Source organism: Opisthorchis viverrini (assembly GCF_000715545.1).
Source record: "Opisthorchis viverrini unplaced genomic scaffold opera_v5_92, whole genome shotgun sequence".
Taxonomy (NCBI): domain Eukaryota; kingdom Metazoa; phylum Platyhelminthes; class Trematoda; order Opisthorchiida; family Opisthorchiidae; genus Opisthorchis; species Opisthorchis viverrini.
Window position 1 is genome coordinate 879,917 of NW_008751748.1, and position 18,178 is coordinate 898,094.

The following is an 18,178-nucleotide window of genomic DNA, read 5'->3' on the forward strand; positions in this document are numbered from 1 at the left end:
ATATATATATATATATATATAACGTGTAAGTTACGAATAATTGGCTAAACTGCCCATTATTATTAGTTATTATCATTCCTTCACACGAAGCACGTCACGTGCTCTGCCATCAGCCTCTGGATAGACTTTTACTTCTGACCAGCTGACTTGAACGAATTCTGTCATCCTGTATTAGCTGCGACTCCTTCCTTATGTTCCTCATTTCAGTTAATTCAAGGGCGTCTGCCATATGAGTTTCCTACTCTATGGATTGGTTTCCGCAATGGTCTGTTAAGGTTTAATGCTGAGCATCTTATATCGACCTTAGTTTCTATCTGCCACTGTTGTCCCAGGGTTCAGTACCAAGATGTTGAACATTACATAATTCCTGAGAAAGTTTAATTGCGAACCGGTTAACTCCCTTGGACGTTATATTGTCCGGTTAAACCTATTGCTCACAGGCTGCACACTAAGTTGAAGCTGACATATAAGCGCTCCATCCTTGCTCCTCTGCTGTCATCACGTTTCAATGCTCTAAGCCAGTGCGGTCAACGGGTTTGGTCGCCACCTAATCAGTGTTACGTGTTGTCGGCCCGTTTTCCTTAGTGTCTTGCCTACCGGACGTGTTCAACCACGCTCGTCAACTCCCCTTTTGGGGTTCGATACCAGTTTTCATACCATGTGGTATCCGTTTGTTGGCGAACGTCACTGGCAGTGGTGTTCACGAGTGAACTACAGCTGGACAAATTTCTGTTCAACTGGTGATTCGCTCTTAAATGGCACCTGAACACTTGACCAACCTGCTTTTTGTGTCTAATATATAGTCTACCTGGAGTTCTAATCAGAGAAACCCCAAGTCTATGTGTGGGCGAATGTCTCTTATTAGGTAGTCGACGTACACGCATACGTGGTCTCCTCTGTAAGCGCAAGTTTGACTCTCTTCACAAGCTTGTGTAGCGGGGTGTACAAAAACTAATGGGGTGATATCTGGGATGCCCGGGAATATAGGATCAATGCTGTGAAAACACCCGTGAGGAATCGATGGACCTCTGTGAGTCAATTGAACCATTTGATCTGTAGAACATTTGGCAGCTCCATGCTTTCAGGCTGAACCAAGCCACCGTGATAATGTGTACTGCTTGAAGCTTACTTGTCATGATTTCTGATTTAGTAACAATAACGATTATTACTGTTCTGCTGTGTGATTTCACGTCTCCTCTCCTTAGTTGTCTCTGTATGCGACGACTATGATAATTTTTATCGGATTGCCGATCGTCAGTAGCAGTTCATTAGAGGTCTGCCTTCTTGTTGCATGCCAAACAATTTGAGTGAAAAATGGCTTGTAAATGTCGGACATTGCAAAGGTTCATCAAACCTGAAATCCGTAATGTGAATCTCAGTAGCTTACATTGGTGGTTTCAACACATCAAAGTACACACGAAAACCCAAACCCGTTGGCCATGCCAGAAACAATTTCAGAATCGTTTCTGCAGGAGAAGGCAGTGGCTTTAGGATGTGAAACTTGATGCGCCGATGTCATGGTCATCAATAATTGGCTCATAACATTCAAATCTCGATAGGGTATATGGGGAACCAAATCAAGTACCTGCCGACATTGTAAATAACCGCTTGATGCGCCGATGTCATGGTCATCAATAACTGGCTCATAATATTCAAATCTCGATAGGGTATATGGGGAAGCAAATCAAGTACCTGCCGAAATTGTAAATAACCGGAAAGGAGGATGGCAATACAGGTGTCTGGGTCTTCCACCTGATGAGATGTACGTTTTGAACGGGACCGGACTGTTTTCTTTATCAGCCCTTGTGGTTGGTCTTGCTTTTCCGGATGATAGAAATTAGTAAATTTGCGCCCTTAACTTCTTCTTAACCATACTTGTGGTCTTCGTGTTCTCTCGATGTATTCACACTTTCGGTTTGTCAAAATTTAGCATGCCAGGGGGGACTAACGAAAGACACAATTCTGTTCACTCGTTATAGAGTGATCTCTCTGATGTGCGATTTTCTCGGAGGACCACCAATCGAAAGATCTGCGTTTCTATGCTAAACGATGACTTCTCGAATTTCCTGCGAGCCGTACACCCATATAATAAGGCCTTTCGAGTGCTTGTTAACAACTTTCCAGAGGTTTTCGGTCTTGAGCTTTCTTCCTTCAATCAATGCTGCCCATACCTGGTGTTCATTCATTGGCTACGTAGCAAAAAAAAGCCGGATCGAATTATTTTCCCATCTATGTAACCTCATGAAGTGTTTGCATAGTGTTCTACCATATCTCGGACTCACTGGAATATGGTCAAGGAAATCTGCGTTCCACATCAATGATGTTGACCGCTCCCTAATGGGTGGTCTGCGGAATAAGGTACACTAGTTCTGCGGATAACTTTACTGGTATTCCGATTCGTCTCACTACTCACGAAGAAACATAACCATGTTTGAGATTCGTGATTTCGAGCAGTATGGTGTCTGGGCAGGTGAGATAACGCTTGCTCGAAGGCCACCAAATTAAGCAATCTGAACAGCGCTGTTGACACTATTCCTTTGTACCCTATTTGTACATTTCGCACTGTGTGAACCTAGACAGGTTGTTGGCCAAAGTTGGTCCCACAATTTTCGTTTCGTTTCGTTTTTACTTGAATTTCATCGCTATTTGTATGGAATTATTAAACCCCTGAAAGTTACACGGCAAACACCTTTTTCACCGGAGGTGCTTAGGCAGACTACTGCCCCCCCCTATTCAAGATCGTCCATATTTTTTCTGCCGGCTAGGAAGCTAGCCTTCTCAGATAGATTAGGTTCGAACGCTAGAAGTCAATACCATGAATGTAAATAGGTAGGTATCATGTTGGTAGTTCCACAACTCCAAGGTGGCTCCAATCGCCCTAGTTCTAGCGTGGGCACGGAGGAGTCTGTTAAGGTACATAGTATCAGGATAAAAAGTGCATTTCGGCATCGTTATTCTCTGCCGGAGTTTTTTCCCAAAGCAGTGTTGAACTCAAACTGTCCATTTCAACTCTTTTCAGTCATTTACCGGACTTGCTTCCAAAAACACCGACTCTTGTTCAGTTGGTATGGCCTTACTGTCGTGGTGAGGTATCAGTCCAAGCGTACAACACAATCTTGACATTGGGACATTTATTGTCTTCCCATACTGCATCTGAATTGGATGGGTTTTTAATGCAGCATAATGATGTCTTGCATAGCATTTGCTCAAGTCGTCTGCTGGCTAGCAACCCCAATTGCCAGATCGGTATCGATCACCTGAACTCATTGGCAGCTTACCAATTGGCGGGCATATTACAGGTGGGTGGTGTGTTGTTTCCTAATCTTCAGCGCCTTGTTAGCCTATATGGTGGCCTGGAGTTAACATATTTCATTAAGTTTTCTATGAAGATTATCTAAGATTTTGATGTCCTACTCAAGGCATTCATAATTGAAGAGTTCCGGCAAGTGTGCAACTGAACTCTAGAGCACTTCTAGCTTAATTCTCATCAGAGTCAAAAATCTTCCAAACCTGAGTTAGTCAACCAATCTAGTGACATTCGATTTACACAAATATGCGCCATGTTTAGCTGGTATTCCTAGGAGCACTAGGAAGTAGAATAAAGCGGGAGGCTGTGGTGGAAATTTCGTCCTGTAAGTGAAGCCATTCATTGCTGAAAAGTCGAGAAGCACTGTGAAGCTGTTTCATCATTATTGGGAATCATGAACGGTGCGCATCTCAAGAAACTCCGGAGAGTCTCGAACCCGCGACCTCTTGGCTAGTAGTTTGAACACTTAACCGTTCGGCCACGAGTGTTTGATTAACTTGCACTTAGACAGGATATAGCGCTGCTCATCCTTCAATCACGGGATCCACATCACGCGGTCACACGTGTTGACTGGCTCCTCAAGCAACGGAGTGCTGTGTGCTCTTTATGTCTTCCTGGTTGGGGTCAACGCGACTGCCCCTGAAAGTGGCTGGACACCATAAGGACATTGCGTCTAATCGGTCATAGTGCTGTCACTTTTCAACATGACTGCCCAGCTAAAGTCTGTCTATTGTACGCTGGGCCCGTATTGCGTAAATCTTGGAAGTGCTGCTGAAGCAAGCCCCCTGATGATGTCTTACTCCGACTTGCCTCTTAGATGTGCTTGGCCCATTACTGTCCTGAGATGTGGATATTTTATTGTTGATCGTTTTCTACAGGTCTGTTTACCCTAATTCCTCACCCCTTTGTCCGCCTCCCATTATTCCCTAGGGCATTCTTTCCTCATGAAATTTAAGTGCCATTGTTTACTTTTGGCGTATTATTTTTGACCAATCGCATTTCTGCTTGTTCCCTTTCACCAGCCTTTCCGGTCACCTGGGTCCGCATCCTCCACAGGCTGTCATCGACGTCTTTCTTCAGTGTTATCACACTTGTGTGGTCATCCTGACTATCGCTTGTTACGGCCACGTTGTCTACCTTATTACGGATCCGAATGCCGTGCCTTTGCGACGGAAACCTGGGCTCAACTGGCTCGTCACGGACGACAAATGCTCTTGACCGGATCAGCCTCTGAAGACCGTGAGTACCGTAATCCTTGTATGCTGTTGGTTTCTTGAGAACGGTATATAGTGACATCCTGATAAAGGTGAACCTTAGTTACAGACTATTCTATCGAGTTTTTTGCTTTCGAAGCACCAGTGGACACAAAAGCATATGCAGTTGACACAGGCGATGGGTGAGGAAGTCCAGTATTGGAATTTCTTTTCGCTCAGTCGACCACTAAGACGACTCATTTTATTCACCGTGAATATTCGCTGGTAACTGACTAAGCCTAGCTATCTCGTGTGCGTGCGGAGTTCCCCTCTAGTCAGTGACTTCAAGGGTCTCTCTTGGTATTCTCACCCTCAAGGCCGTATGCCAGCTATCTTTCCTGGCTGTAGGGGTTGTCAGTAGTCAACTTGCTTTTGTGTTATAGTTTTCCCAAAGTGTCTCTGAAACGCCAGTTTTTCACCTTTATACAGAACTTACTGTTTTTTCTTCCCGAGCACACGATGTGCCCAATAATTTCGTATCTGAAAAAAACTCTAGCCTTCAGTTTCGTATTTTCTCCCGCGTGCGCTACGTGGCCGCTCGTTGCGAACGGTCACCCTGAACTGCGTCTTCGGATTGATTTGTTTTGCGAAGAATGAAAGGACAGTGAATTTTGTTTGCTGGATCCACCCATCCGTCTGAAACGCACAGAATCAAGAGTGCAGAAGTAAACTGAACATACGCTGGTTCGTACACTGTGTATAGGAGGACTTTTCAGTCACGTAAGTAGAGCGACGCAGGAGGGAGGGTTTTCGATCGGAAAATCTTGGTGTAAAAGCATTAACTGATATGAAATAGCACAAACATCGAACTCTATTAGTATGTGGAAGAGGAGCAGTCGGAAATAGGTCCATAGAAAGAAAACAGTGAATAGGACGAAAGATCGTATGCTATATGGCCGGTAGAAATTTGATGAGAGGTTGGAGTGTAAACGAGAGTTTTATTATTGAGACCGTAATGAGAGGGGAAAAAGAAATCGACCACTGAATTCCTACATTGTACCGACGATTCCACAATGTAGCTCCACTGCTGTAAAGTGTAGTGAGCGGCCGACTGAGTGCCCGGGAAGAGGGGGGCTGCAGTCGAATGATTTGATGCGCAACAGTAACCTGAACTAGACTCCAAGGTCAGTTTAAAAATGGTACCGAATGGACGAAAACTGCACATCACAATAGCAATTGATATTCACGTTGGCCAGTTATCCATCGGACTGTCTTGCTGCCACTCTGTCGCCTATCTCCTGTTTATCTACTCTCCGTGTGCGTCAACAGCTGTGGATTTCGACTGCTTCGTCGGTTTTCGGTCTTGTCCGACTTCTATTCTTCGTAGCAGTTACCGACTTCGGTATACTCTCAATGGCAGTGTTATCGCAGTCATCCGTATCCTTACTTATCACTTTTCTTTCCGCACACCTATCAAGTTATAGGTACTCAGAATCTGGTACCATCAACCGGATCAAATAGCCGCATTCAATAAAATAAACGAATTAGAAAAGCTTCGAATTCCCAAAATCGATTAGTCCAGGCACACCGAAATTCGCTGTAGACCCCGAGTGAATTTTTACATCGATCAACCTAGCTATACACCACAGACGAACTTTACAGCAGATGGTACCCCGGAGCACGGAAAGTTAAAGCCGTTTGATGTACAAGAACTAGTTCGAACAAGCTGTGAAACAACTCAGATCCATGAGATTTTACATATACTAATGTGCCTGCCAACCCCAAAATCAAATATAAGCACGCTATTTAAATATGATGCTGGCCACCGGTTTCGCCTTCTAGTTTGGTGAACGCCCATGAACGGAACTTCTTCGGAGGCTCCGAATAACAGGTTATCCGACCTGCCATAGTCGTTCCCTCGAAAGAAGCCCTCTTTAACATACAGAGGCATTTTTAGACAGAGGCCTATTCGCTAAGGAAAATAAAACGTCAACCCCTCTTATTCCACTTAAACTGTTTTGATCTACAGTAAGCCACAAACCGTCTGATTTCAAAAGGGAACGCAGCCCCGAAAACCACTCGAACAGAGGTTTGTGCAAATTATATGAGAGCGAAGAATCTCTAGAGGATGATGAATAAAGCATACAAAACGCTTGAATCAGTGTTCGTATGAAAAACATGTTCACATATGATTCGATTTAGGATCAGCATGAATGCGGTGTGTAATCCAACGTTTACCCAGAACATACAACCAAACGCCTAAGGTCAAATAACGACGTGTATTGCAACACATAATTGTAAACAACCTAGAAAAGAAATATGAATTTACGTGCGGACCGTTGGTTGCTGATAACCCATGAGTACACGAACATCAGTGGAAGGCGGGGAAGACGTTGGGACCAAAACACTCTGTTTGTGGCTTATGGCCAGCTTCTTATAAAGGTGCGAAGTCAGGTAGAAAACAACGAATACTGCCGTTAACAAACTGCCAACAAACCTCCAATAGCTGAGGCATACTCGCTACCACTTCATCTGTACCACGCACCGTCGGTGGCAACANTTAGGATCAGATCTGTACCACGCACCGTCGGTGGCAACACCCAGTCCCTGTTATCAATCAACAACAATCCTTTGGCTGAGTGGACGGTTTACTAGTGGTTGTACTTTATAAAACCTTATTGTCCATATTCGTTCTTCTTTCTTCAGGGTTAGATTGGTCTACCCAGTCCAGCGGAGTGGATGCTGCTAGTCGCTTTCGACGGAACCGGTTGCCCCTATTGGGCTGTTTTGCTGTTCTTCGAGGTCAAGATGCACAGGAGCACGTGCAACAGCCGGCATCTTTCGCACATGAGCTGACAAGAGACCTGCTGGTTTCGACATCGGTCTCTTGTCCCCCCACCGATGCTTCGTTTATTCATGGTCATGATAGACCGTTCCTTGGTTACCCACGCAGTTTGTTCGTGGTATCTAATGGGGGTGGTTCACGTCTCGGGGAAGATATCCTTCGCGGGGGAACGCTCGATTTCGCTTCCACTGGTGACCCTGCAGCCAGTTTGAATTATGCGATCAGCCGCGCTTGGGGGATGTTCGCCAGTAAAGCTTATTTGCACCAATACGAACGCTATGGACTAACGTCAGAGCTTCTGATGGATTGCTTCGCCAATGTGGAACAGGCGGCACATTGCTATTCTTCTATCCCGTGGACTTGACCACTCTGCACCCTCTTTGTTGATTCTATGCACTCTTTTCTTCCACGAACCCGGTGCATTTCCTACATGGCTGTGTGGCGCTTTTGTACAGGATGAACCAGATGAAACCACTCTTCATACTTTTCTGTTAGGCGTAAAATATCCTCCTTTTTTTGCAACGGCCTATATTTTGGTTTTGGCCTTTCACTTCAATGCGACTAGCTGAGCGGCGAATAGCATTGTGGTTTTGTAATCTGCGAAATGATGGATCATGTGTCAGTAGCGATAAAATTTGAGGAAGGATTTCGAGATTTTCGGTTGAAATGAGGAGTCAATGAGACGCACAACTTTTCTTATCATTTCCGATTGACCGAATTTTTCGGAAGCGTCCACAAAATGCTCTCTAAAAATCCAAAAACAGTTTTAACTTATTTCGTATTTTCACCAGATACGCTTGATTAACGACGCAATGGATCGGAAGACGGATNACGGACGGATCTCGATCCTCGAATACCTACAGTGTGGGAGGTACGGAGGGAGGAATTCTGTGGTTTGGTGGTGCATGTAACTTAACGAGCCACGACAGCAATTGAGCCACCATCGTCCGTTCAGGCACCGCCTTTCGCCAGCAGCGTTCAATTTGCATTCGTACTGTCAGTCGGGCAATCTGGGCATGGAGTCGCATCCAGAAGGATTCAGCTTGGCTGCTTCATAACGTGTGTTAAGTAGCGCTGTTTGACTGATACCCTGTTCACCTGAGTGTGGACCTTATCAGTGTTCGACAGAGTTACGAGAGTATCAGTACAATGCTTCAGGGTGAACGCGGCTGGCGATCGCTGGCAGTAGCCAACAGCATGAATCACACTGTGGATTCGTGGTTTAGAGGAGCACTGTACGGTCTAGAACATGAAATTTGTTTTAGGTAAGGAATGCGCCTTATGACCCAGGAGCTGATTGCTGAGATGCGTGCCTGGGTCACTGTGACCGTCGACTGCAGGTCCAACGACTATCGAGGCTTTGAAAGACAGTTTTCAAACTTGAGTGCCATCGCGAGTGTTAGCTGCACGTAAAACTTGTTAACAGCAAATGAGTTTTGGACTCTTTGAGGGGAAGAGATGATCGACATCCAGGATAGAAGTTGAGAATTGTGGTTAGTGGCTCATCATTTACCAACTGAACTGCTGGGGCTACCCACTGCATTGTTTTCGCTTTTGTTTGCTCTAAACATTTTAGTACCCCAAAAAGAACGAAACCGGTCGTGGGCTGTCGAAGGGTTTTCGGCAATCTTGTGAGTAGTGTATTACATCTGTGCTATTATTACTAAGTTCGTGATTTTTAGAATGAGTTATCTTTGCGCCCATCTCATCTTGCAGTCAAACGGAGCAAACAGTTGGAAGACGATGGAGTGTCTGTTGGACCAGAATAAACAGAAACCGAAATTTTCACTGGTACTACCTAACTAGGGCGACATTACACATGTTTAATGTTAGTTCAACGGCTACCCGAACTGTGCTCCCACATTCATCCGATTTATTAAAAAATAACCATCATCAGCTGACATCTGGCACTGGAACGTCAGTAGTTCATCATATGTCAAGGGTTAGCTCTTTTACGTGATTCCTTCAGCTACGACCCGAACATGAATTACTTAGCTCTCTCATGCACATTTGAACCGCAATAACCAAACCATTCCATAAAGAGTAGGAGAAATTAAAACTAGCTGCACTCTACCTATACTACGGAGCGAACTCAGTGAAACNTATATATATATATATATATATATATATAATGTATCGCCCCATTCATAAGTTGACGAATTACCATAGCATGCACTCTTCACATACTCTCTCCAATTCGTGTTTCCTCCATGGAACAACATTGTTTATGTTGCAGATGGTGACTGCGAGGAAGAGACGCTTCTAAGGCCCCAACACGTACTCAGCAAGGCAAGTGAGCGGAAAACGTGGTCAGTTCACTAGGGAGGGGATCCTAAGGACCGATGTTGTCGTTACACAATGTCAGAGAATGTTCGAGACTACTAATAAAGAGTGCTAGCGTACTAATGGCCTTCGAAGTGTGGAAGAATCGGAGACTAGTTTCCTCGTTTCCGAGGAATCGACTGTGTCAGTGAGAGCACCGACCTCTATGGGGTTCCCGGCTGACAACTTACTCCTAGAGGGAGACTTGCAAGACCAGAACATTCTGTGTACATTTACTGCCCATGTCTCATTAGCACAAGACCAAACGAGAGGAATTGGGCCGCATGAATCTCTGTTCGCAGTGCCATATTCCCTTCATTTCAGACTGATTCCAGGAAAGATGGGGCAGCCTGATCACATTGCACATGCAGGATATCAAGCAGTAATTCATAAGAAGGATGCCCCGTTAATGATAGTGTATCTACAACCGAACCTATCACCCCCGTTGTGATATAATTCAGAAAAAACGATTTTGAAGCTCGAAGCTAGTTTGTTTTACTCATAGGACTAGTGAATGAGTTAAAAATTCAGCAGTCTGGGAAAAGGAATATGTGCACGTGGAGCAAAGAAGGGTAGCTGGGCGAATTGCTCGGTTTCTCAAGGCGAGGTTAAAAGGCGATTCGATTCATTCTGATCTGGACACAATCGATAATAGGTGGTCAGGAATTACTTGTGTTTGCTGACCCTCTTCAAGAAGTATCAAGCTGATCAGTGTGCGTAAGGCACCAAGGTATAAAAAATATAAAAGCATAAACGCAAGCAAGTCAGTAAAATAAAGGCAACGTATTATACGAAAGAATGAAAGCAGGAAGTTTTACTCCGGTTACATATCGGTAATGTGTGAGCGAGTGTTTAGCCTCAATGAGACAACGGAGCTGACACGCGGTACTGGAGCAATGTGAAAAACAGCTGATTCTGTGGCATAGCCATGATCACAGCTGCAGCGAGCAGAAATAATAAGAAAAAGATTCGGTTCTGCACGCAAAAATGAGTGCATCTCGAAGTGCCAATGTTTATTCGTGCAATGCTCTGTAGGGATCCTGGTTGATGTGTTTCAACTTGTCGTGCAAATTTTCAAGCTCTTTTTGTTTGGCTGCTATGCTTGTTTTGGTTTCGATGACCTTGAGAAGGGGAGGGATAACAGAAGGACAGAAAATAAGTGGGTGTTTATTGGACTAAAAACTACAAACTGGGTAGCGTGATACCATCTAAAAGGGCCGTTGATAACTGAAATTTATTAATATTTGGAACCGCATACCCACGCTAAGAGAAGTAGATTGATGCCGAGGTGGTTCAGAGCGTACTGGAATACTGGAGTGGCCGACCAACAACGGTGGATGGGTGGGTGTGCCATAAGCAGCTGGATGCATAAACGAAAATCTATAGCTCCAACCACAATCTAAAATCGATTACCAGACTTCCTTGGAAGTGGCCAGTCGGCTGATTTAAACACAACGCTTTCGGTGACAACACAAGCTTTATCGACTACTACCTCACAATACACCATCCGAAATGCTGATTCAAGTGAGATAAACGTTATTTTGCTGGTACCGGGCTGCTACATCCTCATCCTAACTAGGATGAGGATGATTCAGAGTGGAGAGTCAATTGTGTGATCTGGTACGCAGTTAAGGCTATAAGACAGCAGTTACTCACACTGAGAGGAGGGTGTTCAACGCCGTGCGATGGATATGTGAAATGAAAGCGCACATTACCTTCTTGAACAAACTGTGGATGAATTAAGGAGGGGATACCGGCACAAAACCATAGTAGACTATGGCAGGTTATACTGACGTACCGTAGATGAGACTTTCTATGGGAGTGTAATCTCAAGAGATTACGATACTCACCTGTCTCATTGACTGGACCACGCTGGAGTTCAGGCCATCAAAAGACGCAGCATTAATTTCATTTGGACCACCTGCACCGACGGTTTTCTGAACTAGGCGAACCAAGTCTTCTGTAGCGCAACGAACGGAAGCACCTGCCTGACGCAACCCCTGACACGTAGCTGAGCTCAAGTCGGCCTTGGCCATGCACGCGATCACGAGATGCGCGGTGTAACCTGCGGTAGTCTCTGCAGCAGAGATCAACATCTCCGGTCTTGGATTACAAGCACTCCCGGCGGACTCGCCCATTCTTGAAGAAACCATTGCTTGTGCTGACTCAACAACACAATTGGCCGCCATAGCAACGAACCTGGCCTGGATGGGGAAAAAGGCAAGTCAATCACTAAAATGGAGAAACACGATAACCTGTCTATCCTACCACTATCACCACCGAGTCTCAAGCAGGAAATTTAGAAATCCCATCAGTAGCGCAGATACAATATGAATCTAACAAACAGACCTTCTACATCAGATATTGTTGCTCTCTGAATAACTAGGGCGATCTCACTGTACACAAAACCAACGACGGTTAGATTTGTTAGTGGTCAGGAGGTAAACGTAATGCCAATGGGGTTAGTTTGATAGACCATGTGGAATGAAGAATAAAGTTCAGAATGTTCATAATTAATAGTTCCGGAAATACTGTCACACGAGCTGCGTCCAGGAATATCTTCAAAAAAAAGGTTTACCTGGCTAATTAATATTGGGTGAATTCCAGCCTACTTTCGTTGACTATACTGAACCTTCATACGATTTTTTATTTCATAAGAGTGTAGTTCGCTGATAGGGAGGATACTTCACTCAAGATGTGATACTGCAAGTGAAGGCACTGAACGGTTCTTTCATCTCGAGGGAAATCCTAAACTGGATCGGAAAGGTTGAATTCCAATACCAAACATTTGGAGGCAAAAATAGTCGTGGAATACTTGCTATGGTATGTTTTTAGAATAGTGTTCGAGAAAATTTAACACTATTGGGTGAAAACTCATGCTGACCCAAAAGAAGCAAATCAAGGTGTTTGGACATATAGACCTCACTGTTGGACAGATGAGTTGCACTTTCCGCCCCACATTGGATTCACACAAGGCTGCTGTTTCCTCAAACTTAGGTCGAGTTCCGAAGTGCAGTCATTTGATCCTGTAAGTGGAGGAGTTTCGCCTTTATCAAAGCTCATCAGTGATGCAGTGTAGTGGAGACTCTGAACTAGAAGTATCACTTTGAAGAACGCCAAAATTATGGACCGCAGTAGTATTTCTACTATAGGCTGATTTGAACGAGTGAGTTCAACGCACGACACTTCGTTCTATACAACCCTAGCTCTTTTCGAAGAACTAAATTAACAGCCGGAATCCACAAGAGAATGGGACTGAGCCAAGAGGGCGATTAACTGACGAAGTCTGGAAAAAACAGGCAAAACAGAGGATACCATGATTAAAACTATTCGGACTTCTGTTGCTTCGCTGCACTTACTGCAGAAATGAGCCCCTGTGCCCACTGTGAGTCCGATTCGGTACTGCCAGATGGATCCAAATCAACCGGTTTCATTCGGCCTTGTTGAACCAACTCACGCTGGGCCGCGGCTGCCCAGTACATGAGACTAAGGGTAGTATGAACCAGATGTTGACAGGCGGAAATTATAGCATTTAGTCCAGTGCTGGAATCCGCTGTATCATTCGGCCGGGGGACATCAAGTTCCGTGGAGATGGACATTGGTTTGGCCTGAAAACAGAAAGTGGAGCGTATTAACAAACGGAGGTCTATCACCGAGAGAAACGTAGACAGATTGGTAAATGGAAAAAACGACTGTGCCACGAAAAATGACTGATACTACAAACACTGATCAACGGTACAAGGCATACGGTTCGAACTGAGTGACGCTCGTTAGGTCGATGTAGCATGACTGGTCGATAAGCTGAACAATAAAGACAATAATCCCGACAACAGAGGACACCATGAGAAGAAGATCCACCACTACCTTGTAGTAAGCAGGTAAGATTACAAGAAGAGCCTCTATTCAGCGGGTTCAATAATGGGAGATTAGTGTAACCTGTTGAATGTGTCCGTGGTTCCGTAGAACACTTAATATCAGGAAAGGTTTATGATAAAGTCTTGATTGGCGAATTACGAATGGGATTAATGACTAGAATATTTGTACACAAAAATAGGGAATCCAGGTTTCAGTGGAAAATTATTCATGAGTTACTCGAGCAGGCAATGAGAAGTAACGGATAGCTGGTCAAGGTAGAATTAACGCTTTCACATGGCGTTTTTTGTTTACAGAGTTGGTCGGCGTGGACAAATACACAGCGCTCCTACTGTCCGAAGACCTTAGAGCGATATCATGAAAACGAATACATCATGGTGAATGGCTAGGTCGGTTTGAGTTGGTGGCTTATATCAAATGGATTAGTGACCGTCACACCTGTCACGTGCCAGTCTAGTTCAATAGTGTGAGGGCATGTACGCAGGACAGTCAGGCAAAGTGCACCCTCGACGAAAGAGGCAATCACTAATGGACTGCAACGGTCAATAACAGAAACGCCCTGCAATATCATTGGTCATGCCAAGGCCAGTCATATTCTACCTTTGCTAACGTAGAATTTTTCTGAAAAGACATCGTGACTATGTTTGAACACCATCTGCCAAAAATGAAGTGACTGATCTGCACTAATGGTTCATGTGTATAGGATCAACAAGAAAACGTTCATCTTAACTTCCAACAATTATTAGTCACTTTCCCCTCGTGTTTTGAGTAGTACCCAACTTGCGCCTATCCAGTGAGGAGGTTTGGTTTTCTCATATGTTTTATACAAGGTTCCTGTAAGGCGAAGTTACATGCGGTAAGAATTACCAAATACAGCAGAAGCTGATGCGGTTGCAAACGCGTCTAGTAAACGCGCTAGCATTATGAATAAGACATGTTAGCCATGTCCCTCGCGCCATGGGGTAGACTAGTACCCCTACGACCAAGTGAGACAAACTGTTGAGTCATTGGCTAGCAAGGAAAGCCTACCAGCCACCGCCTTATGGATCAGACTTTTAAGTAAAAAACTCAAGGCGGGGTACCTCAAACAAAACTTTTATCGACTTGGGTAACTGGGACGTATCAACCGCCTTTGTAATTCACCGGCCATCGCTTACACTCCCTCGTCATCCAGTGAATGATGCAGTGCGGTCTATCCAGCTGCAGGTTCCCTAGCCATTGTTCTTTATCAACAATATCGCCCAATAAAATAAGCCAAAGTAATCCCATCTTAAATTCAAACCATCCTATTCGCACTCTCCGTATTTTCCAGTGATTTGGGAAACAGACACGTTCTGCTAGAACTTTACTTTCCGTCTCTGTCGATATATAGTGTCTCCAAAGCAAGCAGACAAGATCCCGCTTCGGTTGCTCACAGGAGGCCCGGGATTAGCCTAGATATTCCACGTCTCACTCCTCAGGTATCTAGTGACCCTAACACAATAGTTGATAGTATCTATAGTGTGGAAGTTGCACTCAGTACCCAGTGCCCAGATCTTAGTAAACAATCGCCTTTGCGCTGCACGGTTGTCTGACACAATTAATAACAGTAAAAGCCGATCTGGAAAACGGTGCTTATTTCTCGTATTAGCATAAGTCCTGACAAAAGGGTGAGTTTATACAGATCTGTCGCGACTGCTTCGGTCAGCAAAAACGGATATTGTGATCCTGGAAGGTGATATGAATGTCCAAACTGGAATACTAAAACAGGAAGAAGCACGATAAAGCGGGAGATTTGCAGTCGATACTCAGTTGCGCGCCGATCATCGTCTGCTTCTGGCTAGTACGAACTCTGAAGACAAACGCTACGCCAAGTTACTTCAACGCCACCAACCCCAAGTTAGTCATGGATTCATATCAGATGGCTATCAGTTACCGACGGAGAGCCACGACTAAAGATTGTCGTACGCGGCTTCACTCCGATTATGTCATTGTGTGAGTTCGGTTATCACTTCGCTTTCCATCGGCATTACGTGTAGCAGAGCAGAGCAGTTCCACTCACCAACTTAGACAAGTTTCAGTAGCTCATTAATGTTGAGCTGATCTGGCTAGAAAGCTGTTGGAAAGGCAGTCATGTGCAGGTCGAAGATTGTTTGGAGGGTGAGTTGAGGCGAGAGAAGCTATGCTCCAGGCTTTCAGAACTTTTTGTAAGCCATTTGAATCGACCAAATGAACACTAGCTGTCGTCGAGACCTGCAGATCTTATTGCTGCCAGAAAAGCCGTACCAGCAACTAGCGACTATGACGGCGCACGCAAATCCCTCGAACAGCGAGTAATCAAGATCCTGAACGGTGACGGAGAACGCGGGTGGATCTCTAAGGCCCAGGAAATGGAGACGGTATGAGCTGCAGGCAATAGCCGCGCCTTAGTTCAGTTGATTCCTCCAACTGGTCAAAAAACAAAGGTCAGAGAAACAATATGCGAAAAAAGCCAGAACAGTAATTCACTCGCAAGGTGAACGCCTTGAGCGATGGACTAAACAGTTTAGAGAGCAGTTCGGCTGACATCCTTCAGAACAACGTCTGGAAAAACCCAACGAACCTCAATGGAACATCGATAGTCATCCGCCGTCAAAAACAGAAATCCAGCGTGAAATGTCATTCCTTTAAAGTGAGGAAGAACTAGGCGCAGACTGTCTGGTGAGCGGTCTAACGACTATTTGGAAGGAATGGAATGGAATGCCTCGATCGTGATCCCAGACTTCAAAAGCAGCACATGCACTGGTGGTTGATCGGATAGACGTTAATCTGCTCGTCGAATTTGGCAATCGGCTTGCATGCAGGCTCGGCGAACACATCAACGGTCATCTGATCAACCACCAGTAAACGCAAGCGAGCTATAAATATTTCGATACAAAGCAGAACATCACGAAAGAAACATCGTGGCATCAGACTAGTATGCTTGGCACCCATGGTGCTCTCAGGCATCGTTTTGCGCAGGTTGATTAATTATTGGGAGAGAGGAACTCGTGAGAATCAAGTTGGGTTTCGCTCTGGCCGACAGTGCATCGACCATATCCTCACGTTGAAACAAGATTTCTTTCAAACACTCCGCACTGATCATTCTTCTTGACCTGAGAGCTACTTTTGACTCCGTTGTTCGTCAGAAAACGGATGGTGCTATATCCGGACCTTGTTGTTGGTTATGCTTCATGAAAAGCAGGAAGTCTGGACGCAAGTGGATCAACCCATCATTTATCAGAAGGAATTCGCCATCAACATAAGTAGTCTGTTTGAGACTGACCATATTTCGAATACCCGTGGACAGCAAATTAGGTCCTTCTCCAGCTAAAATGATCTAACTAATCTTTTAACAAAAAGGACTGCGTTCTACATCCGATCAATAGAGGACAGTGACCATATGTTGGTATTTGGCAGTCACGGATTAACAGTCTTTGAAGCAACTTTAATTAAGGCACATCAGCATATATACGAATTGCTTAAATACAAATTGATCATTGTTAGATTATTCCCACTCAAGTGGCGTTTGCATAAATTCACGTTAAACGTACTACCTTCATTTGACATTTTCAGATTCAAAACTACTGAAAACGTTCTCATATTATATTACCATGAAATTGACCAAAAAACGAATAAGGGAGACCGATCAACTAACGTAAAAACTAACCTCCGTGGACGGCGATGCGGATGAGACTCGGGGAACTCTTCGGGCATTGTTTTCGCTCTGAAAAGAATTGGATTAGTCAGTTTGTATAGAAGCGTTCCTCGTAAAAAAATCAAAGAGGGAGGTAAAAAGTTACCATACAAAGTGACGGTTGTGACTTATCCGGGCGATGTGTACGGTTCTCAGTCACTGTGCAACACCGAAAAGGTGCGAAACAGCAGCGGCAACCATGATGCTCGCATGTCTCGCGTCTTTCGGTTGGTAACCGAAAACCATACATATCACCACTGTAAGCCAACGAGTACTTGGTTGGTAAGGACAAAGTGTAATTGACAAAACAGTTACCGACAAACATACCGAACGAGTATGAAATAATCATTGACGAAAGGTTAAGAACGGCCTTCATCATACAATTATATATATATATATATATATATATATATATGTGTGTGTTTGCGAACGAAACATGGCGCTTGGGTGTTGCTCACCTTTGACCGTAACTGACCGATTTGTTGAACTTTTTTGGCCAGATCTCCCGCCATCTCGTTGAATTCCTTCTGTAGGGGGAAAGGCCCGACATCTGGTGCGGTTGCATTGGCAGCAGCAATACTCCGCTCCACCTCAGCACGATAATTCTGATTGGTCATGAGAAGCAGAGAAGTGCGAGCTGGTGGGATGGGGGGCTCGGGGCGAATTGCTTTTTCCTGAGGCTCAGTTGAAATGCGCTTTTGTAGGGTGACGGTGCAGGACGGCTTTGGTGAGACAACCGGGGCTAGTTCTAAGGGAATCGGAATAGGACTTTTCACCTAATGAAATGCAGTCAATAGTTTTGAGAACATAGTTAAATCTAGGAGAGATTGGTTGTTCAATAGTCTAGTTGTCACACACATTAGTTACGAGCCACGCAACGAAAAACGGCGCCGAAGAAGCTGGTGAGCAGATCTGACAAAAGTCAGGGAATCAGTCAACAACTA

The 18,178-nt window shown here is 44.6% G+C and overlaps 2 protein-coding genes across 2 annotated transcripts in view; one reads left to right on the forward strand and one right to left on the reverse strand.

Moving 5' to 3' along the window:
* The window catches only part of T265_05097 (hypothetical protein), a gene marked incomplete at both ends in the record, with an annotated part of 10,894 nt that extends 3,185 nt beyond the window's left edge, over window positions 1–7,709 (forward strand). The window contains 3 exons of the mRNA XM_009170014.1: window positions 3,020–3,299; window positions 4,330–4,546; window positions 7,207–7,709. Coding sequence (XP_009168278.1) covers window positions 3,020–3,299; window positions 4,330–4,546; window positions 7,207–7,709 — 1,000 coding nt within the window. The remainder of the gene's footprint in view (window positions 1–3,019; window positions 3,300–4,329; window positions 4,547–7,206) is intronic.
* Window positions 7,710–17,617: 9,908 nt separating this feature from the next.
* The window catches only part of T265_05098 (hypothetical protein), a gene marked incomplete at both ends in the record, with an annotated part of 91,539 nt that continues 90,978 nt past the window's right edge, over window positions 17,618–18,178 (reverse strand). Inside the window, one exon of the mRNA XM_009170015.1 lies at window positions 17,618–17,871. Within this exon, the coding sequence (XP_009168279.1) occupies window positions 17,618–17,871 (254 nt within the window). The remainder of the gene's footprint in view (window positions 17,872–18,178) is intronic.